This window comes from Rhodnius prolixus, unplaced genomic scaffold, assembly GCF_049639745.1.
Source record: "Rhodnius prolixus isolate KJV_2025 unplaced genomic scaffold, Rpr scaffold_22, whole genome shotgun sequence".
Lineage (NCBI taxonomy): Eukaryota > Metazoa > Arthropoda > Insecta > Hemiptera > Reduviidae > Rhodnius > Rhodnius prolixus.
Genome location: NW_027411617.1, coordinates 1349515 through 1370747, shown reverse-complemented (window position 1 = coordinate 1370747; position 21233 = coordinate 1349515). Strand labels below are relative to the sequence as shown.

General features: G+C 39.4%; 1 protein-coding gene and 1 long non-coding RNA gene across 4 annotated transcripts; one reads left to right on the top strand and one right to left on the bottom strand.

The window, feature by feature from the left end:
• Positions 1-7054: 7054 nt before the first annotated feature.
• Positions 7055-17834, bottom strand: LOC141457554 (uncharacterized). The gene is made up of 4 exons (XR_012460414.1): positions 17770-17834; positions 11074-11260; positions 7352-10972; positions 7055-7207 (listed from the first exon to the last, which is right to left on the bottom strand). It is a non-coding gene; the product is annotated as an uncharacterized lncRNA (long non-coding RNA).
• Positions 17835-17853: 19 nt separating this feature from the next.
• On the top strand, positions 17854-20749 carry LOC141457553 (uncharacterized). 3 transcript variants are annotated; one of them, XM_074134708.1, is made up of 4 exons: positions 18017-18355; positions 18434-18552; positions 18663-18847; positions 19377-20749. In XM_074134708.1, exons 3-4 carry the CDS (start codon positions 18679-18681, stop codon positions 20636-20638), a joined length of 1431 nt encoding a protein of 476 aa, XP_073990809.1. In that variant the 5' UTR covers positions 18017-18355; positions 18434-18552; positions 18663-18678; the 3' UTR covers positions 20639-20749. The 3 variants fall into 3 exon arrangements, with proteins under 3 accessions (XP_073990808.1, XP_073990809.1, XP_073990810.1); XM_074134707.1 differs by lacking the exons at positions 18017-18355; positions 18434-18552 and adding an exon at positions 17854-18007; XM_074134709.1 differs by lacking the exon at positions 18434-18552 and having other exon boundaries at positions 18017-18236.
• The last annotated feature ends 484 nt before the right edge of the window (positions 20750-21233 follow it).

The window sequence follows — 21233 nt, the reverse complement described above, 5'->3', positions numbered from 1 at the left end:
GCAAACATCTAGACAAGTTCCCCCCAAACTTTAAAACCTGACTAAAGAATAAATTTCACAGTTCTTAGTAATAGCTTTAGCTTTCTCTTTTGGGGGGGTGCGCAGGCGCAAATCTACGGAGGCTAATAAAGTTATACTTCCACAGTGATATGGTAAACAGGAACAAAGAAAATCTATTGGTGCAATTTCAAAGAAATTAATCAGTCAATAGAACCTAGATTTGTCGAGGAATGCTAGCGAGATGAGAGTTGGTGGTGGGTGGAGGCCATGAAGTGGACTGACTATACAGCAGACTGGAGAGACTTGGAGGGACACCCTAGCATGGACATTCCGAATGGCTCGCCTGGCTGGCATGCCCGCTTTGGAGGGTGCAGTTTCTATTTAATTAGTTTGAAAATAGAAATGGAATCAAATAGCAATCGGATACAGCTGTACAGGGAGAAGTTTTTTTGGGGGATGGGGCAAAATTAATAAGCGCTACAGAGGAACAGACTGTCCTCTCGAGGGGCGTGCAAAAAGCAAGTTACTGATCTGGATTAAATTAAATCTTCGCCAATAAAAGCTTTGATTGTTGATGTCTCCTTCAACACAAGGAAAGGGATACCTCTCTGCGGGTATCCCATCCTAATTACACAAACTACCTGATGATTGATATTTTCAGTACAAAATGCTAAGCTTGAAACAAAATTGGATTGCGTAAACTGCGTAATGAGGTGTGAGACTTCTCTTGCTGTCGCCCTGGTGCATAAAAGAGTTCTGGAAAATTCTGTTTAAAGAAAATAATTTCACAAGAATTATGTGAATACAGTGAGTGAATGTGCGAGGCTAGTACATGAGAATTTTTGCGCGTCAATAAAAGGAATGTAGGGCGAGCATCCCCAGGGAGTTATGTTGGTATTAGCTTGGACCGACGGAAAAAAGAAGAAGTGTACTTAGTATTCGATAAGGGCAAGAACTGAGTTGTCCTTTAAATGGATAATGTGTCAGGGTTGGTATTTTGTCCGTAGGTGTGTGGGTGTGGTGGCAACAGTGGTCTGAAGGGAATACAGACACATGGGGAATGAATACAGATGAGCAGTGTTGGCAATCCTGATTGAAAAGTTAACACTGTCCGTTTTCCTGTAAAGGTCCGCTACATGCTCGATTCGTTCGCTCGTGTGTGCCTCTCTGAACTGGCCATCCAACAAAAGCCCTTCCAAAAACTGTTCACTAACTCTCCTCCTCCTCCTCCTGCTCCTCCTCCCGTGAGCCGTTCGCCGCCCTTTCTAAAAAGCCTGCAGAACTTCCAAAACTCAGCAATACTCTAAAACTTCACCGACTGGTCATCCCCCGCGCTCATTCTGTGCGCCCTGGCCAATCCCCCACCATCATCACTGTCGAACTTGCAAATACAACATTCAATTCTGCTTCTACATTCCCAAATTCCGCACCTTATACAATTAAAATACTTCTCTCATCAAACAAAACGCTCGCCCGAGTATTTCATCTCTCTCACACACACATATACACTGCTGCCTCAGCAAGTTACCGGCTCTCTCATTGGTAGTTTAACAAGCATTTACTCTTTTGGCAAGTCATCCTACTCAGCGAAGCTCAGCCACCATTCTCAACAGTTGAATTAACAAAAAGCTTTATCGAGCTTTATTTATAAAATCAATACCATTCACGCGACTTACTTTGGCTGAAAATTCTCTGGAATTTCCTGGGAACTCTGAATTTCAGAAATATTTTCACAACTGTCAGGATCTTCTGCAGTTTTGAAGGAAATCGTTGGAACCATTTTTTAGAAATCACTAAGAGATGTGGCACTTCCGGCACTACCATGTTACTTGCTGTTCGAGATTACACTGAAATTACATCTTGAAGGCAGCTCTCCTCCACCCTTTTGCAGAACTGACCTAAAACATTGGAACTGTCCACTAACAATGATTTCAATAAAATTCATGAGTACAATTGGTGTTTAAAGGATTATCATACAGTTAAGCAAAAATTAAAAAAAGAAGAAGTGAAACATTTTCTCAGTGGATCGCTCTTTCCGTTCGAGGACTTTTATTTAATAATTCTCAGCAGGATGAAAGCGAAATGGCGGATTAAGAGGAATCAATGAAAGTTAAAAATTGGCGTAGCGAGAGAGATAATTATTGTCACGCACAAAACTAATCGATTTATTGGTTTCTAAGAATTTTTAATAAATTAAATAAATATTGCTGAAACTTCTGGAGGGGGATTTGCTAACTCATGTGGCCTTGAAACGAAATGCTTCCGGCAAGTATTCACATACTTAACATGCACACAACTCTTTGGCCTCAGGGCACTTGAATCTCCAGTGGTAACTTGATATCTATGAACTACCGCAGGATGTTCGCGAGCTAACTTCCTGTTAACTTGTGGGAGCCAATAAAAGCGCAGTTATTTTAACCTTTCTGTTTCTGCTGCCAAACTGTTACCAATACTTTTTTTTAAATTAAATTATGTCAACTTTTCTACTTAACTGTGCTAAGACAATTTAGCTACTTTTTAAGAAATGTAAACATTGTGAAATGAAATTTTAGAGAGAAAAGAACAAATGCTAATTCCGTCCGTAATTAATTTCGATGAAATAGAACAAAAAAAGACGAAGATAAAGCAAAGCCTGAAGAGCTCCACTCGGAGTTAGAATAAATAGGTAATTTCAAAATACTGTTCAGAGACAACAGCAATCCGCAGTTTAGGAACTTGGGAACAGTTTACATATTTCTGTAAGATTAACACTTAACAAACTGTAGCAAACAAAACTTGCGTAATTCACATACGGTCAGATGGCCACCATCTTGCAAACTGTTATCTGTTAAGAGAATGTTAGTTGGCTAAATTATAATACAAGATATAGTTTGGTACGGCCATTAAATTGTGGAAGGTTCCACAGTCAGGTGCAAGTGGCTCCCTCTGGAGACAGTGTGGGCACTATAATGGGGAGGTTACGCATCTGCCAGGTTGTATAACCTGCTGATGGTAACAATGTCACCCAAACTGTTTTATACACACTCTCCCGTCTCTGTTCCAAGTTGTTAGAGCAGTTTGGAGCGCCAGCACCCTCTTCTCCAACTTAAGATACTTGGCCGGGTCGCTGGCCTAACTCCACCGACGTACGCTAAACTACAGAGTTGTTCCCAAGTATTTCTCCGTTCTAATTCACCCAACTTGGAGTAAATCTTACTATGTTCTAGTCAATTTTGTTGAAAACTGAGGTAAAAATTAAGTTCTGGAAATTCACCCGCTTTCTTAACTTGATGCTGAAACATAAGTTGTAGTACTTAACTCACGGGAAATTCTTATGGCTACCGACTCAGAAGGCTGGCCATTTCTTGAAGCTTCCAAGTCTTGGAGAGGATTATGCCGTCCTTCTGTGTCTGCAGGGTTCAAATAATTGAGTTAAATTTTTACCAAGATTGAATTAGTGATCCATATCAGAAAGCAACGTGATTTCGCTGAGAAGTGTCCAAGAGGTACGATTCGTATTAGTTCTCCGATCGATTAATCTAGAAAGGAGTATTTTGCTGCTTTAAATGTTTCCTAGGCAACATGAGTAGCTATCATAATGCCGCCCAGATTGCCGAACAAAAAAATTACAAATAAAAAAAAAACTATATAGCGGCCATATTAAAATGTAAGGATCTAAAACAATTGTAAGCAAAAGTTATCCTGCAGTTTATTGTTTTGTATTTTGTTGCAGCGTGTATCCACAGAGGAATTGATAGAATCGTTATTGTTTTGAATATGCTAATGGAAAATGAAGTGGAAGGGGTTCGCCAAGCGTCGCGGGAAGGAAATACAATTTACAAATGTAAAGGAGATAGGGTATGGCGGCAAGACTGCTTTATTGGCGGCGATGTAAAGAAATTTTGATAGAGAAGAAGCTGTGAACAGAGAGTGAGATAGAATGGAGGCGGCACTGTTTTCTCAATTTACTACCCAGGATGGAGGGTGGCAGCTTGGAGGCGGGGGTTTGTGTTAATGTGGTGTGTATTATGCAGCCCAACTTCGCCGCCTCCATCAACCAGCACACTTGCTTTCTTCAGTCCTGGTACATCCAATTACAAAACAATTTCACGGCGCCCATCTCCTCTGAGAGTTCTTCCGGGCGTCTCTGCTTGGCAGATAACAGAGCCTCCAGAGGAAGTGTAGGGGAGCGAATGATTGATTTGTCGTGTTGTCGCCACATACCCACTAAAGTAGAACGTTGAGACTGACAGATTAAAGTACCACAACTAACACACATACAGTCAGTATGGTTTTCTCGTTGGCTCTGCAACGGAGCGCTCTCTAGTCGACCAAAGAAAACATTTAGATGCTACTTCCTCCTCTTTCTTTTATTGTAATTATTGCCATTGTGGCCGGTAGATTTACATCAAAAGAACATTTCCGAGACTTTAAAGTCGCAGACTGCCTCAAGGAACCTCTCTTCACAGAAGGAGCTCTAGGATGGTGTCCCTTCGAGGGTTGACACTACCAGGTTGGAGAGCCGTAGACACTCCTCCCAACTGCATAATACTAGGGAGGGATTATCCCTTACTATAAAGCTCCTCTCTCTTTCAAAACTTTCCCGAGGGAGCACAGTTCCCTTAAATTTTAGGCATCCTGTTCAGAACAGGATGGATAGCTGGCGTTATTTGTATCAGGAACTGGTTATTCCTAATTGTTAACTCCTTGCTCTTCTGAGGCTGCTCTGTAAGCCATAAGGAGTTCACTCCCGTTGGAGGGGAATGTATCCTGCTTCAAGCCTCTGATTTCAATTTTGGGAAGAATATTCATTGAGGATAGATGGGGTTAAGCAGGATGCTGTGTCCCCAAACTAAATACCCCCACTACTTTTGTTCGAAGCATTATTCCAAGAAAACTGACTTTTGAGGGTTCCCAGAAATGTAGGCCCCCCCTTTAAAAAAACATTTTAGACAATTTACTGTTAATTAGGTTAGAAATCTCGACCGGGTGATATTATTATTTTCACTTTTTTCTTTGCTGTTTCTTCTAAAATTGTAACAAAGTTAAACAAGTAACTAAGTTTCATTAACTTGTTTACCAACTTATTAAGTCAACTTGCAAAGTACATCCACCTCAGCGAATTTTTTTCTTAGAACAAAATCTTTTTTTTATCTTAATTAGGTCAATATTGTTAGGAGATTAATTAATCGTTGATGTTGGTATCAATTTTAATCTCCTGAATCAATATTTAAATAGAAATCTGGTTAGAAACACCCTGGCGATTATATTTTACTTCAATTGTTTCAATTCTAAATTCAAATTTTCCAAAAACTAAATGTAAATGTAAAGATCATTTGAATTTACATAGGTACTATGGTTTATATACCTACTAGAGTAAATAAGTTCGGAATGATTGTAGTAAAAATAGTACTCTGAGTTTAAACTTTTCAAATTTGAGTTTTATGATATTGTTTTAAAGAATTTTTGTAGGTCATCGCTAATTCCAGGTAAAAAGAAAAAGGTTTTGTTGAAACCTACCCTCACATAACCTTTGCTCCCACTCAAGGAAATCTAATGCAAGTGACTTTTGTACTCCATTTTTCAAACCAACTTTCTAAAGAGCTTACATGCTTCTGAAGATTTATAAAGTTAGCACGGGATAGTTGCACAGAAAGAGGTTGGCATTGTCTTCAGCGATTAGATGAAAAAGAGATACGGGGATGTCAGCTGCCCAGAAGAGGACCTAGAATGCTCTCCTGCGGAACATCTGCTCTAGAAAACTAACGGTAGAAGTGCCCGTGTCATTATTAAGGTCTAAGTATAGGTACTTTGTGACGCACCCTTAAGCTTCCAAAGCAAGCCTAGAAGCTAAACCCGTTAAAAGCTTCAGGAGCTTCAAGAATGATTATTTTGTTTAGTTTGAAACGCAGTAATATGCTTTTATTTTACACATATGGATTCTATTATTTAAAAAAAAAAAAAAATCAAGAATTGTATTAAAATTACCTCATAAAGCAAAGGTAGATTACCCTCTAGCAAAGGCGATCAATTTTCAGCAGAAATTCCACTTTATATACAGCTGGTTAGGTATCGACGGAAAAACGGTAGGGAGTGATGTATGGTAAAACTGCGTTAGTCGACAATATGCACAGCAAATTGTAAAATGGTAACGTCACAAAGTTTTAAAACCAAGATAATGACCGCAAAGTTAAAACAACGAATACGTAATGGCAGGGTGGGGGAGAGAAGAGAACAGAAAAGAAAATAATTAAACTATCATTTGTCGTCATTATTTTCCATTAGAACAATATGTATAATGGATGCAACTCTGGAACAAGCCAGCTGACATTGTGGCATAGAGGATCAAGACGAGAGAGTGGGGGGCAGTAGCAGCAGTTGTACCAACTGCTGGTATGTGTGGCCAACGATGACAACACTGATTCCTAGAATACACTTCAGCCTGGTGGTTACATTTGCGATGAATAAGTCAAGAATACTGTATGTGCGCTCCCTCAATGTTACGCCATTATATTTGTAAACATGGCAGAGCTGAAGATAATACCGTAATTATTCCGCTGTAAATTAATACTCATATTTATTTTACTTTCAACACTAATTCCATGTTATTTACAAATTTTCTATTATTTAAACTTATTGTAAAGTAAAGTTATTAGTTCTGTAATACTGACTGATGAAATATAATATTATTAAATATTTGCTGCACTAACCTGTCACTTCCCTGTGGTTATATTAAAATTTTACAAATTGAGATATTTTCCCAAAATTGTATAAAACATTTTTTTTTATTATTTATTGAAAAATTTACAACTGCATAAACTTGCATCTAGTAAATATGATAAATGCAAAAGATGAGTGCAAGAGTGGAGCAGTTGTCCAGTGAAACTCTCCGAGACAATTACAAGCAGTGAGAAAGGAGAAATATGCAGGCGATAGATAGTGAATGAGATGAAGGTATTTACTAGTAGAGTTGATGGAGATGAGAGTGATTAGTAGAATAATAGCGATGGGTATAAATCAAAAATATATTTATTTACTATCTTAGTACAATTTTAAGTAAATAAAACGACAGTGATTAGCGTATACTGGATTCCACCTGGGTTCGAATCCAGCTGTTGACCCTCAGATTTTCTCTTCTTAGGAGCTTCTTTCAGCTGGCTGTCCGGTAATGGGTTATAACGAGTGAACACTGGGTAGGAGCCGGCAGTGCGCCTCAGCTGTTGACACGCTTTTAAACAAAATAATCTGGTGTAAAGACTCACACTACAATTAATAAGGAAAAAATCCATCTTCCTTTCGGTTGAGGCATTTCCTTCAAATTGGGAAACTCACCAACACAGTAAACCTTACTTAAGTGATTTTAGGGCCATACCTTGCAAATAAATAGCACTTTAGAGCCCAAACTTAACCACCTTTCTATTCCAGAATTATCCACTTGAGTAATTCCCTTGGAAGCAATTTTCTAACAAATGTTTGTGGATACCAATGAATGCAATTTCTGCACTATTTGTAAAGAGAGATGCAGCAGCCGTTTCCAAGCTCAAAATAAAAAAAATGCATGATTACAATAATTTTACTCACGAGTGGTAACAATAAATGTACTATATAAAAAAAGAACTTTTTAAAATAAATGAATTTAACCTGGAATGAGATTAACTATTTTATTTCGCTTTTATTCTAGCAAAAACATACTTCAACGCTGAGGATTATGTTTTTTCTCCATTTCTGTGGCGAGCGAAGAACATGGAAACAAAAAACAAATACACACCAAGGACTGACAAGTAACAATTTAATTTCTAGCGAGTGAAAGAATTACAGCGAGGAGATGGGGACGGAACTGGTGGTCAGGAATGCCAACAATGCAAGGTTTTATTACAAATAATTACCTGATGCTGAGCGGCTCACATTCCGCATACTTATTATTAAATATTGCCGGCTGATTCCGCAGGGGGGGGGCGCGCATGTGCGGAATGTGAATAAAAACACCAAAGGAGAAGGAATACTATCGTAATCATAAAACAAAGAGTGAAAGCGAGCAAATCAGGACACTGACAGAAACTCGAGATAAATTTAGAGTACTATTCATCCTGGGGCAGAGGATGGTATTTTTTAATATTTTCTGGTCTGGGTGGAGGCGGCAAGATTCTGACGGGAATATCTTCACCTCTACTGGAGGAGGCGGTGAATTTTTATTTCGTAATGAATGTACTTGTAAGGTATACAGGCAGACAGACAGGCGAACAGTAGACCATTTTTTAGAATTCAGGCAACTTTAAATAAGGGAAAATTGGAAAACAGGATAACCGAAAATGCGATATTTTCGTGCCGAAAATGACACAAACGATTTCACCACACACACTAGGTATGCTTAATGGTTTGTTTAAGTATGAACGATTTCTTTTATTTGAAAGGTTTGAAACTCTGCCTGGAGGATGGGTTGAAGTTGGCAACAGTGAGGTTCTGCACGACGTCACAATCGCTGGACGGCACCAAACTTCCAGGGTTACGCTAACGCAATAAGCTCTAGAGTGGAGGAAAACTAGGGGACCAACTTTTCCCGCCCTCTTCTTTGTTTTTCTTCATTTCCCGACGGCATTATTAACGTAACCTAAGTGTTTTGGCGTGTTGGTACGGCTCCAACACTAGAACCAAAAACTTCTTTAACACAGTCCTACTTAGAGTTAACTGGCAAGGACAGAACCCCTTACCAGTCGCCGGCAAGCAGTCAGGTGTAATATTGTGTGCGCTTTCCACTTTAAACATCTCAAGTTTCACCCCTCATTGCTTTGTCAACCATTTTGTTTTCTTTTTTACTCCCCCCCTTTAAAAAATTTCTCCAACTCTGTTTTTCTTTTTACTTGGTCTTCACGCGCGCCTCGTGTAGCCAGCGTCTCCGTACCGATATTATTCAATTACTTAGATGGGCAAAAACTTCTTCCCTTCGAATCGCACACCACTGCCTCCAGCTCATTATGGCAAACTAACTCCGTGGTGTCTTTACTCCGGTGCTCTCAGATCAGACCGTGGTTTCTCAACTAGATGGAGCTTGATACTTCTTCAGTAAAGTCCGGAGCGTACACTCATACGACCTTTCTCTTTCCAAAATCTCAAATTTAGATTTTTTTCGACTCACAATTTCAAAGCAAATTTCGTTCTTACTAAAATTACAATTTTGAAATGCAGGATATAACATCGAAATGGCGCCCTAGAGAGATGTCTAACTCAATGCAGGAAAATTATTTTATTTTCTCTACAAAAAAGGATTCAAATCAAAGTTAAAGAAGTATCACATAACCTTGAACACGAATGTGTGAAGGTTAGACAAAAAAAAACATTTTCCGTCTCAGAAGACTTCATTCTTCTCAACGTCCATTTCCACTGAAAACATAATATACAATTTTGACACAATTGATATATTTAATCGAAGTTTGAAGTAAGAATAATTGGCGAAGGGAGGGAACAAGTTGTGTTAAGAATGTAGATGGCAAGTTGAGGGATTTTGGACTTAGTGAAGCTTTGTGGTGTTTTGTATTGTCTTGGCTGCGGTGGTGTAAATATCCGGGAGAAGTAGCGCGAACAGTCCGGGGCCGTTCTGGTCGTGTCAAATGTTGACAATGAGCAATATGATTAGTGTTGGCGATAGTCGGGGGCGGCGAGTGGTGTCACCGCCTAGCCAAGCAAGGACCGAGTTAAATGGATTCATTAACAAGCCGACTACTTGTCACGTATTCAGCATTCATCTCTAAGTACAGCTCTTGAAGGCCTTGCACAGAATATCTGCGTGCCTAACGTTGTGCCCAGTTATTCCTACAATAACCATTCTCTAGTTTACATGTCCAAGAGATCCTCCTGGTGTATCCAGTGGTGAGAGAATGGAATCCCACCACCATCTAGAAGTTGTTACGTGTCCAGGGTATTAGGAGCGCGGCTTACAAGGAACACTCTCCACATCCCACCGTCTCCTTTATGTTCCAGCACCGTTGGATTGGATCTATTCGTAGTTTTGATTAATGATACTTTGAACGTTTCTATTCTACATTTACTGTATGTCATCAACCATTTTTCGTACTGGTTCCCATCATTTTAATCACTAAAATAGTCACAGCCTCTAAATCCTACTGATGAACTAAACATTAAAATTTCAACAAAATGGCGTAGCCATTGGGTACGATGATGATGTAGTTCTTACTAGAACTACAAAAGAGTTCGTCGAACAGGCCTCCTTTCTTTACAGGACAAAGCTTATTAAACTAGAACTTCTGCGCAGACTGTGTCAGGATAATGAGGAAACACTTTAGCTGCAGCATCCTGACCAGTGCGTAAACCAAGGACATTGTTTGTTGGGGAAGTTAAACCCGAAAGACACTGAGAAGGATGGTAAACAAGTCATGTTTAAATCTAAAACATTGGCCTTGAGCAGCAATCCCCAGCTCTAATCAAGGTCTGACGAAGTAGGCCTTAAGTTCTGACCACCTGAAGTGTAAAAACATTTCACAAAATAGTAAAACTTTTCGGAACAGATCTATTAACTTTTTTATTTTGATTTTTATGGTTTTTAGGTTAATACAAATCCCTAATTAGTAAGAATAGCCTATATTTATTTATTTAACGTGGAGAAACACGTATTCAGACGAATGGAGGTCGTTCAAAAAGAGTTTAACAATCAGGCGGTTAACGGTGGACAGTTAGTGAACAATATGGTCGTCATAGTGACCATAAAGTGATGAAGCGTTGCTGGAAGCCCTGGAGCGGTTGACAGGTGTCAGCTCTGGAGGCCGGCGTTGTGGGCTGGACAGGATACCGTGTCAATCAAAAAGTAATTATCTATGACATTACTTGCAAAGCGGACAGAGAATTGTTTAAGTCCTGGTACGTGCGAAAATTGTTAAAACGAATGTCCATCCAGGGGCTCGCTGCAGAATTGAGAGCCATTCAGAGCCACTCAGCGGACTTTAATTAATCTCACAACTATTATTGATAAGGCTGGTACCAGCTGGAACAAAAAGAAATACCTAAATTTAAAAAGTTGTAACAGGCAGCGCAGTATGGAACATCTAGCATTGATCTGAATAGGAAAAGTAAATCTTAACAAACTTTGAAAAAAGTCTGGATTGTCTTCTGATCTTTTTTCGTAGACGGAGGTGGAAACGCCCATCTTTCTTATGATTGGTTGATTAGTTCTTCAGGAGGAGCAGTTTACCCTCCTCACTACGAAATAATATTCTTTCCAGGGCGGTTCCAGACAGCACGGTTCCCTCAAAAATTCAATTTATTTCTAAATCTAAAACATTTAGTGAAAAATCATTGGAAATGAATAAGAGTTATTGAGCATTTGCTGCCAAGTGTTTTTCTGTTTTTTTCCGAGTTTGAAAAATAAGTAGAGATATATTATTTTATTTGGAATAATATGGAGAAAATATATTTACTTCTGTTAGATGTTGCACAACCTGGAGAGAGATGAAAAATGTGGGTTTTTTTTTATAAAGGAAACAGAGGCGCTGAGCTAACAAGTTTGATTAATGGCGTCAAGAATGTGCAGCTGACTGCGGATTGTTTGCTCACTCCAGGTTGTTACCAACAGATTCTCTAGAATAGGGACTGCGGAAATATTGTAAATATCATATTGAGAAGGAGAAGGTGTGTGGGTAAGATGTTGTGTGGGCGGAGCGATAAACAGCTGAACGCGGGTTAAAACAGCCTTGGTGATGAAAGCACTTTTCTTCCTGTTTATTTCTTCAGACTTGCTGAAACTAGTCTTCCTGCCGCAGACCGGCCACAACTAATCCTCGCTACATTACGCTCTTATAGCAGTTTGGCTGGAACTCGCTGGAGAAAGACATTACGCCCGTACGAGAATATAAATGATGCAGAAATAGCAAGTTCAGACTTTTCCCCCGCCACTCTCTCTCACTCTGGCCAGCATTGAGATAACCTCCTACGAATTCATGGAATACATTGAAGCTGAAGATGGCAGAGAACTCTAAGCGAGAAGAAATCCACTTGGCCAAAGTACTTTCTGTACCTTGACTATTGCTTTTTTACCTTTTCCCTATTCCCGCTGGATTTTTATGTTCTACTTAGCCCTTAAAGCACATTACCCTTTTTTAAGAAAGTATTTTCCTTATTCTACTTTGGCTTAACATTGGTCAGAGGGAGCCTTTTCGCCGGAAATACTTGGCCGGGTTTTCCTGAGTCGATAAAACATAATGGTTAGGTATTGGTTTGTCCGTGTGCGTTTCAGTATAATTAAAAAGCTACCGGAACTCTCTTCTTCGAACTCAATCCTTAAAGTTGCCTTCAAACTTGAGAAATTCACCAATTTTCCTAATGGCTTAAATATAATTTTCACACCGTTACTCCCGAGAATTCTTCCTTAACACGCGATCGTATCCCTAACAAATCTATTGGAGACGGGCAAAATTTAGTCCTTCATCTCGTTGTGGTAGCCTCAACTAACAGCATTTCTCCTCTACTATACGAAGTTACTGTCGAACTGCACAGCTTCCTTCACAATAACTGGATCCTAATTCCGGTAGAATGGCCTAAAATTAACGTTCTAATCAAAAGAGTATTAAACCATGTGCGTTCAGCAGAAAAGAAACTGAAGTATTTTTGTATAGAATCCAGAAAAAGCAGGAGGTTGCAAGAAGGTAATCGATGGACCACACACTCACTCACTAACAGATATATATAAATAACTGTTTCAGATTATTAGAAGAATAGATGGGCGCTGGTAGAAAGAGAGAAACAGACTTGGCCAGAGTTGAGCACCGTAGACTTGAAAAATGGGACGGGTGACTAACTCCGCCTGATAGGAAGGAACAAGGCAATAAGTGCCAGCTTAGACAGAGCGCTGGTCTTGCTGCTCAGCCAGAGAGTCTTCATTTGTACAGGTTATAAATTTGAGAGACTGGAAATAGGAAGCAGGGTGGAGTGGAGGGTCACTTAGTGCTGGAGAAGTAATAAGGTATCGAGGGGTTGCGGGAAATGGCCACTCGTTACTTCCGCTTGTTATTGGTTTGATGTCAGCAAACAGTCCGGCTGCCCCCTCTGGACATACATCAAACAGGACCATATTTATTACCAATAAAAATTAATTTATTTTTATTAAATACGACGGTATACCTATATATACAGATGTTAATACAATAGTAATCATTCATTTCAGTTCCAATAGAAATTCTTGGCGTTGCTGGCGTAATTTTCAGGGACTACTTGGGTATTTTACTCGGGTTGGCTGATTTCGGTGGCAGTGAATCTCTAGTTTCTGTTCAGTGTAACTTCTCTGTGAATAGCGGACACATCAAACCAACATTTGTACTGAATCTCCTCTTCTAGTAAGAGAAGATATTTTAATGATGCAGATTTCCGGTTTTTTTAAAAGTTCTTATCAGAAATATTCATTTTCAGATCTTCTGAGTCCACTGATTCCTCAGTTTTTGCAAACTGGTCAATTTGTAACCACCGTAACTTAAAAACGGAAAATCATACACTTCGGAAATTGGAGATTTTGCTTAAAGGCGAACGGAGGATGTCACAATAAGGTTTCAGTCGTAATCGCTTCACTGGAAGTATCACTTTGCTGAATCTTTCGTTCAGGTCACATCCAAGTTGGTAATGTTTAACATGACTGAAATTGAAATTTGAAGAGAAACCGATTTAGGAAATGGCATGGAACTTTTCCATCGAAATGATTTATTTTGATAGGCTCAGCCTTGGAAATATAAGTACAGTAAAGTTAATTTACCCGCAGACTCCGAGCGATTGCTGTGAGGCCAGAAAGACAGATTGCTTATCTATCCTGGAGCTCAGCGATGAAGCAACTCTTTCAACGAAGCTTACTTCTTGAGAGGGAGCCCTGCAGTCAGGAGCTCCAAGAACTCTAAGTAGCAAGCCAAGGCTTTTAGAATCACTAGAAAACTTTTGCAATCAACTCGCAAACACTAATGGAAAATACTGACCCGTTTTTCATTCTTTAAATAGTTCTATAATTTATTAAGTTTCCACAAGTATTATTAGCGGAAAAGGAAGTGTAGAAAAGGGAAGAAATTACCGCCTAAAGATGGCGCGCCCCTATCCAGTTTTCCGCTAAAGTCTGGCAGTTTAGCGCGGCAAAACTAGATACTGGTGGCTGGTGGACCAACACTAAGATGTTCCACTACATTACCTCCCAGGAGCGCCACTTGGATGCTGGAACGACACCAGCTCAGCCTTCCACTCCTTCCTAGTAGTTCTGTGCCAATCTCTTATCAGCGCGTGACGTCTTAATACTTTAGTCTTCAGCAAGGATGGACTTAATCATTGAATAAAGTTGAGCAAGTTGGAACTGTGTTTGGTACTAACATCCGTTTCCGTGATACACCGCACAGTTTTATAGCAGCTACAATTCGCAGTTTTCCGTTTACCACCGTACACATCGTTAGCTCCTATTTTTAGCAAGGGTTGTCTTCTATCGATTTAAGACAATTACTCCCATGAAGCTAAAATTACGCTTTCTTGATATAGCGGGGTAGTTATATTAGATACTATTTTCACTGTAGAGTTCGTCTTTAATGGTGACATTAATTCAAGGAATTACTAAATTCAATCATTACTTTTGTTCCAATTCCAATTTTTCGACCTAAGGGACTAGGTCTTCTACAGGGCTTATACTTATAACCAATTATATGGACGATTGCCTCAAAGTTTGGCGCCTTTGGTCTTTACTAAGTGGAAAATAGGTCTGCTCTTACTCCTCTTATGAAGAAGTGTTGCTATTGGAGAGATTTACTTACTATTCAGTGTTTTTTTCGGAATTAAATATTTGGACGTTCTCTGAGTTAGAAGAATTGGTTTTAACAAAGAGTTTTGCTTGTGTGTGAGAGTGGGCGGAAATTCCTGTAATTGTCTAGGCATTTAGCAAAAAGACTTTCATTTTGAACTGAGTTTTATTAGGCTTTTATCTTGGAGTAGGACAGCAGCGAGTAGATGTAGACGCTAGGTTTCTCCCATAGTGGACCAACAATCTTGTTCCAAGTATCTTTTTATCTGAAGTTGTAAGTACCAAACAAAATTGCATTACCTAAATTATGTAATATAAAGTTGAGAAACCAGATTCTCACGCCATATCTGTTGCCGTATCCATATTGGCGAGTATTTAGGCAGGCTTACCAACAAGTGGTTAAGAGACATTAGAAGTGGCTAGCTTTACCGCTAAAATTCTTACAAATGGCCGAGATTCTTGTCAATTTCTTTATCAATTCTTTTAGACGAAGCCTTCTTAGGTGATAAGGTTGAAGGTTCTAACTTCTTTAAGAATTGTTCAGCTAAAATCTATCCAACCTCTTAGCAAATAAAGAGTTAATCTTTAAGTGAAGAGAATTACAAGAAAAGTTTTGGAGAGAGAGAAGAGGGAGTCTACTCCCAGAACTTTGAGCGATCAGATTAACAAGAGGACGAGCGGCGCGCTCCACTTTAGAGTTGATTGAATAAGTTTTTCTCTAGAAAAATAAAAATTAATTGGAATACTAATCCAATCCATTTGGGCGAACTAACACCCCCACCACGCCCACCACAACTAGCGGAAGGAAGGTAATAAGCGGCTTTAATAAAGTACAGAGCAGTATTGGTGCAGGTTAGTTAATTTAGAGCAATCCCTTGTCGTGTGTCCGCCGTCGGATGAGCTCTGACCGGTACACTACTTCCTGCCTCTTCCATTAAATCCGTTAAAAGGTTTCTTCAACTCCCAGGACTGTCTTCAAACTTATTTTTCCATCTCAGCTTAGTTACCAATGCAATGCCCCCTTCCCTCTAGAAGTTATCCCTGAAAGAAAGTAATATCCTCTCCGTCAATGTTAAGTGCATTTGCTGCAAAGGAGTCCAGCTGCAATCTGCTCCAGACTTTGCCTAGATTTCAAGGTCTACGCGAGAAGCTGGAGACGGGTCCGTGGCTCTGCACTCCGATAGCATGACTTCTGATTGAATATTGAACATGACTTTGACAACCTTTTAAAGTTCTCAGATCGGATGTAGAAGCTTAAAGCGTGAAGCTTAAAGGACCACCATTGTCAAGCGACTGTATGTATTGTAGCTAGGGGGATGGACCGTCATGATGTACATTGCTAATCCGGGACTCTTTCACAGCGAATCCATCCAGCCAACTACTCTTACAGTCAATAATGTATTCGCTCGGTGAGAAATCGTATAATAGCCATAACTAATTCCACATCAAATTCAAATAATCAAATTCAAGTCGTCATCAAATTGAACCAAGTGCCTAGGTGAATTAAGCGGCACTTCACTGGCTTCGAAAAGGAATGATGGAGCCCTCACCTAACCTGAACACTTTTGGGATATTGCAACATGGCACACGGTACAACTACTAAACCATGGGTGCTCCACAAGACGACGGAAAGGTGGAAAGAGATCTCAGGCGGAAATCATAACGAGGGAATTATCCTTCAAAGGTGGTGAGTGTCTCTTCCGATCAAGGAAGGTCATTTTGCCTACAACTCTACGCTCTTCGAGCTTGGCCAGCAAGCAATCCTTTACCACACTCTTGTTATTATTATTCGTCAGTGGGGGCGGGAAACCAACTCTATTCAAGCACCCACAAAAAACTATCTCAAAAGAAAACTACAGCATTTGATGGAAATGAGACTCCGATCTTCAGAGTGGACAGGATTACAGACCCTATAAGAGGTGCTTGAATCTCTAATATTTTTTGCTGAAGCTAATTCAAGGCAACGGCTTCTATTCTAATCCAATGTCTTCTGCTAGCAGGACGGCCTCTACTTGCACACTGGTTAGACATCACCAGTTGGAAAAGTGTAAAATAAGAAGGCCAAGCCAGAAGTGTAGAAGTTGAAAGAACTGGAAAGAAAGAAGATGATGTGCTGTATGAAATGGAAAGCTGTTAGTAGGAGATTAGGTTGGCAATGGTTGGAAGTAAAAGGTTACGCTCCAGGCTGCAACTCAACATTCCCTACAGGACGACTCTTCCTTGGATATTACGTGCAGAGAATTGTTGATTACCTCCGCTCATATTTCCTTTTACCTTCATTAGCTCCAGATCTCATCCATTACCTGCCACTTATCTTTTTTTACTTCCGATCATTCTACTGGTGTTGTCATTTTGCTGAATTTTCGAATTTTACTTTTCACTGAACACATCCGTTTTGAAGTCCTTTGAGTTCGAAATAGTGTAGAGCGTCTTCGAACAGGTGAAAACAGGAAGTTTCATGTAAAGCTCCAGAAACAATTATTGCTTCCCCAGTTAGGTGTACCACCTCATTTCTTCTAACCGCAGACTGATGTAAACAGTAACCTGCAAAACAAGTCATCGAAGCTGCTATTTTCAGAAGATTCGGTCAGGAAGACACCGATTCCTCAGATTTCATCAGACCACCAATTTCGGTCCAAACTAGTTTTCTGTTTAGGAGTGAAGAAGGACTTTGTCCTGCAAAGCAAGCTGTTAGTCTGGCTATGGAGACCAGAAAAAAAGTGATGGCTTCAAGGAGCCATCCATTTTATTGATGTTATCAGATCCATTTGAAGTGAAAGAGATGTACTTTAGCGTCCATTCTGCAGCGATTTACGGAAATTAGAATTGTTTTAAAACGGAATAAAAGTTTATATCTCTTATGATTCAGATTAAATCTGAACAACTCATAATAATAATTTGTAGAGAGCACAGCACGAGTGTTCAGCAAGAATATGTGAAAGCATATTGTACAGAAAGCAAAACTGGTTGTAAATTAAAAAAAAATAAGTTCAAACAGTGCAATTTCATTAAATTCTCTTAAAACTTACTGTTATAGAGGCCATCCTCTTTTTGGGATTACCTAGAAGGGCTTACTGTTATTGTTCACAAAAATCATCTGCTCCCAATGTGTTCATAGCTTAGTTACCTAGCAAATTATCACACTATTGTTACATTTCTTTTAACGTTATTGTTAATTTCTTTGTGTTCTATTTGATTTGTCATTTTCTTTATTTTTATTTTTTTGGAAGAAATATGAACCTAACCTTCACCAAAAATAAGGAAAAAGTAAAAGAATTTTGAGATCTTACATATGTTGTTAGATACGATATTACGTAAACCGGATATCAAATATCCATGAGTGCCTCAGAAAATTTAGAGGCTCAAGTTTATATTTAGTGGCAGAGGAGAACCAACATTGTTGATGTCTCTGATTTGGGCAGTATGGTATCCATCTCTAGTCATGAACATTACTCTGTCCAACACACAAGCTGAAGAAATAAATCCGGAAATTAAAGTAAAAGCAAACATCCTTGCTTGATTCAATACTTCAACCCTGACAGTAATTCCCCCCTCCCCAAATCAAAAGAGGAGGTGCTGTGACCAAAACTTGGTTATAAACTTTTTTTTTGAACAGTTAAGTTTGAAAGTTGTAGGCTTATCACTTTTATTGATTATATTTTCATCAAGATAAGTCATTTTAAAATGTTCTAGGGAATGTTTGGATGGTCATGCTTCTTTCACCAGCGTATGTATTATAAAATTGAAGCACATTAACCATAGTTAGTAAAAATCTAAGTCTACAGAAAATTTCGGAGTATTTGAGCATTGCAGTAAGGGAAAAAATGGCCACCATACAAAATTTATTTTCGTACTTAAGTTAATAAATGTTAAAAAGAAGTCTTGAGATCACTCACTTTTATTCTACCCGTTCATTTTTCAGTTTCAAAAAATTTGTAATGAAACTTTTCGATGAAGTCTGGTTAGAAATTTTTGAAGCTCTCACTTTGAAGGATCTGCTAAGGTGTAATTTGGTCTGCAAACAGTTTTATAAAGTTATAAACACGAACAGAATCTGGAAGCCTTTGTGTGAAGTGGATCTGGCTGAGAGAACTGAACGTTTCTTTGGTGAGTCTTCATCTTGTCTTCAATAAAATAAACTTTAACATCTGTTAAAACTTTTACTCTGGACCATAAGATGCTGCACAACATTAGCCCTATCAATATATTTACCTAAAATTCTCTTTTATTTGAAAGTTTGCAGTTACTAAATCTTACTCTGTTTGATTGCTGTAAACCTGTTCCAGCCAAAGATCTGGAACCTAATCTCCTTGGTTTGTCCTCTTCTAAGTCCAAGAAAGGTTTGGTATGAGCCTCATGCTAAATCCTGAGAACGAAGTGTCTTGAATATGGTTCAGTCAGCAGCCAGAGAGATGTGCGGAGAGAGAAGCCACAGAATCATCTAACTCTCAGCTCTGTCCAACTTAGTTTTATAAGAGAAGATCGAGGCCGGAAGAATAAATCACCTCGCTCCTCCAATAACGCCGCCCCAGCTGCTTAGACCACAGTGTCTTCCACAGTGTACTCTAACATCTGAGCGGTGGGCATTTTTCATTTGTTTTACCAATTTTCTGGCTTACATCTGTAATTGTTTCAGATTTCAGTTGGACATTTGCGGTTCCTTGCAGATGGAAACTTTGCTATCTGAAGCAGAAAGTGGCCAGAAATTGGACCAGCGATAAATTTAAGTCATTTCCTTTAAAATTACCATTTTCACAGCCGGTGGATATTTTGACCTACAATGGTGAAGTTTTGGTGGTGAAATCAGAAGATAAACTGCAAGCCTATCTTGTGCATGTGCATGACCATTATGCAGATCGCATAGCTCTGGAGGAGAAGCCGAAACCTTCGTACAAGTCATTGCTGACCAATACTTTATATTTGATAGTGAACAATGGGAAATATTTATTGGTGTATCGATTTAACGAGGTCTGCGGTAAATATCAAACAGATTACGCCTATTATGTAGTGAACAATCAGAAATTCATTCACTATGTTCACGAAGAGGGGAGTAACCGGAGGTTGAACGAGTACGAGGATCTAGTAGGCCGTGCTGACCTGGAATTGCTAACTTTCCTTGGCAACACATTGTACTTGGCTTTTGGAAACGTTACAGACAGACAAGATGGTAAAGGAACGTATTGTATTTGTGCATTCAATTTGGAAACTATGCAGTACCTGCTGGAAGTGAAAGTCCAAAGTTACTCCTGGACATCCGATCAGAAAATCATTTACTTACTAGAGACCTTTGACCAAACTGTTCCGTTTGCACAATTGTGTTGCTATGACGAACACGGTGTAGAAATATACCGGAGGGATCGTGACTATACCATATTGAACATTTACGTGAACTATCACATCTTGCTGGCCGTCAAACACATCCTGTTTGAACAGTTCACCATTAAGATAGAGTACAACGTATTGGAGAAGGCGACCGGCCGAGAATTGTATTCCAACCAGATCCGGAGGAGTAATGATTCCCGTATCAACTCGGTGGACACCACCAAGTTGATGCCGAGTGCGGACATAGTTCTGATCAATGTTGACTACAAACACGGTTGTGGTTCGTTGAACTGTGACTGCCCGCCGAACAAAGCTTTTGTTCTGTACGATCTTGCCCAGGCCACCTTGATCCACACAATCAGATTCTGGACGAATCGCCTGCTGTTGGGCGCAGATAGGTACCTGCTAGATCCCTACTGTACCGGAAACATTAAGCACGAAGTGTATGACTTTCTCAAGGATACCTACGCACGGATCAGTGCCCCTGGAAGACTAGTCTATGCTGCTTATGATCTCTTGGTTATTCGAAACTATTATAAGAAAGTAAGCAGTCTTAGTGTCCAAGTGTACTCTTAGAGTTTGCCTTACATCATCAAATCATGTATCTACCCCATTAGGATTCTTGTATATCCTAGACATTGAGACAATAAAATATTTTATTCGACTGAATTGATTTAATGGTTCACTGAATGTTTCGAAACATCCGATGACAGTTTCCAAAAAATGCAATAGATTTTTTTTTAATCGGGGTAAAACGAACGAATAATTATTTAGCTATAAAATAAATGATAAGTAAGGTTTGCACCTGCGCACAGACTCAACACTCTAACCTCCTGACTCAGAGCCACAATCTGTAAACTACCAGATCGCAATACTTTTCTCACCGGAAGTGAGATGGGCAGACCAAACTAGAAAGCTTGCAGTACGTAAAACTTGAGTTTCCGCTCACTTCTGATGGCTCAAAATGACGGCTTTGGAAAGTGCAATAAACTATTTGTTGGAAGGAAATACATTCTGTTAAGTGAATGGAATGGGAAAATCATTTTTTACTTAGACTAAGAGAGAGTTTCGCGAACGTGCCGCATTTTCACCGGAAATAACGGTCTTGAGGTTTCCGTGAATCCGAAAAGTAGTTTTTAGAAAAAATTCTGTATGTGCGTGTCTACAAAAT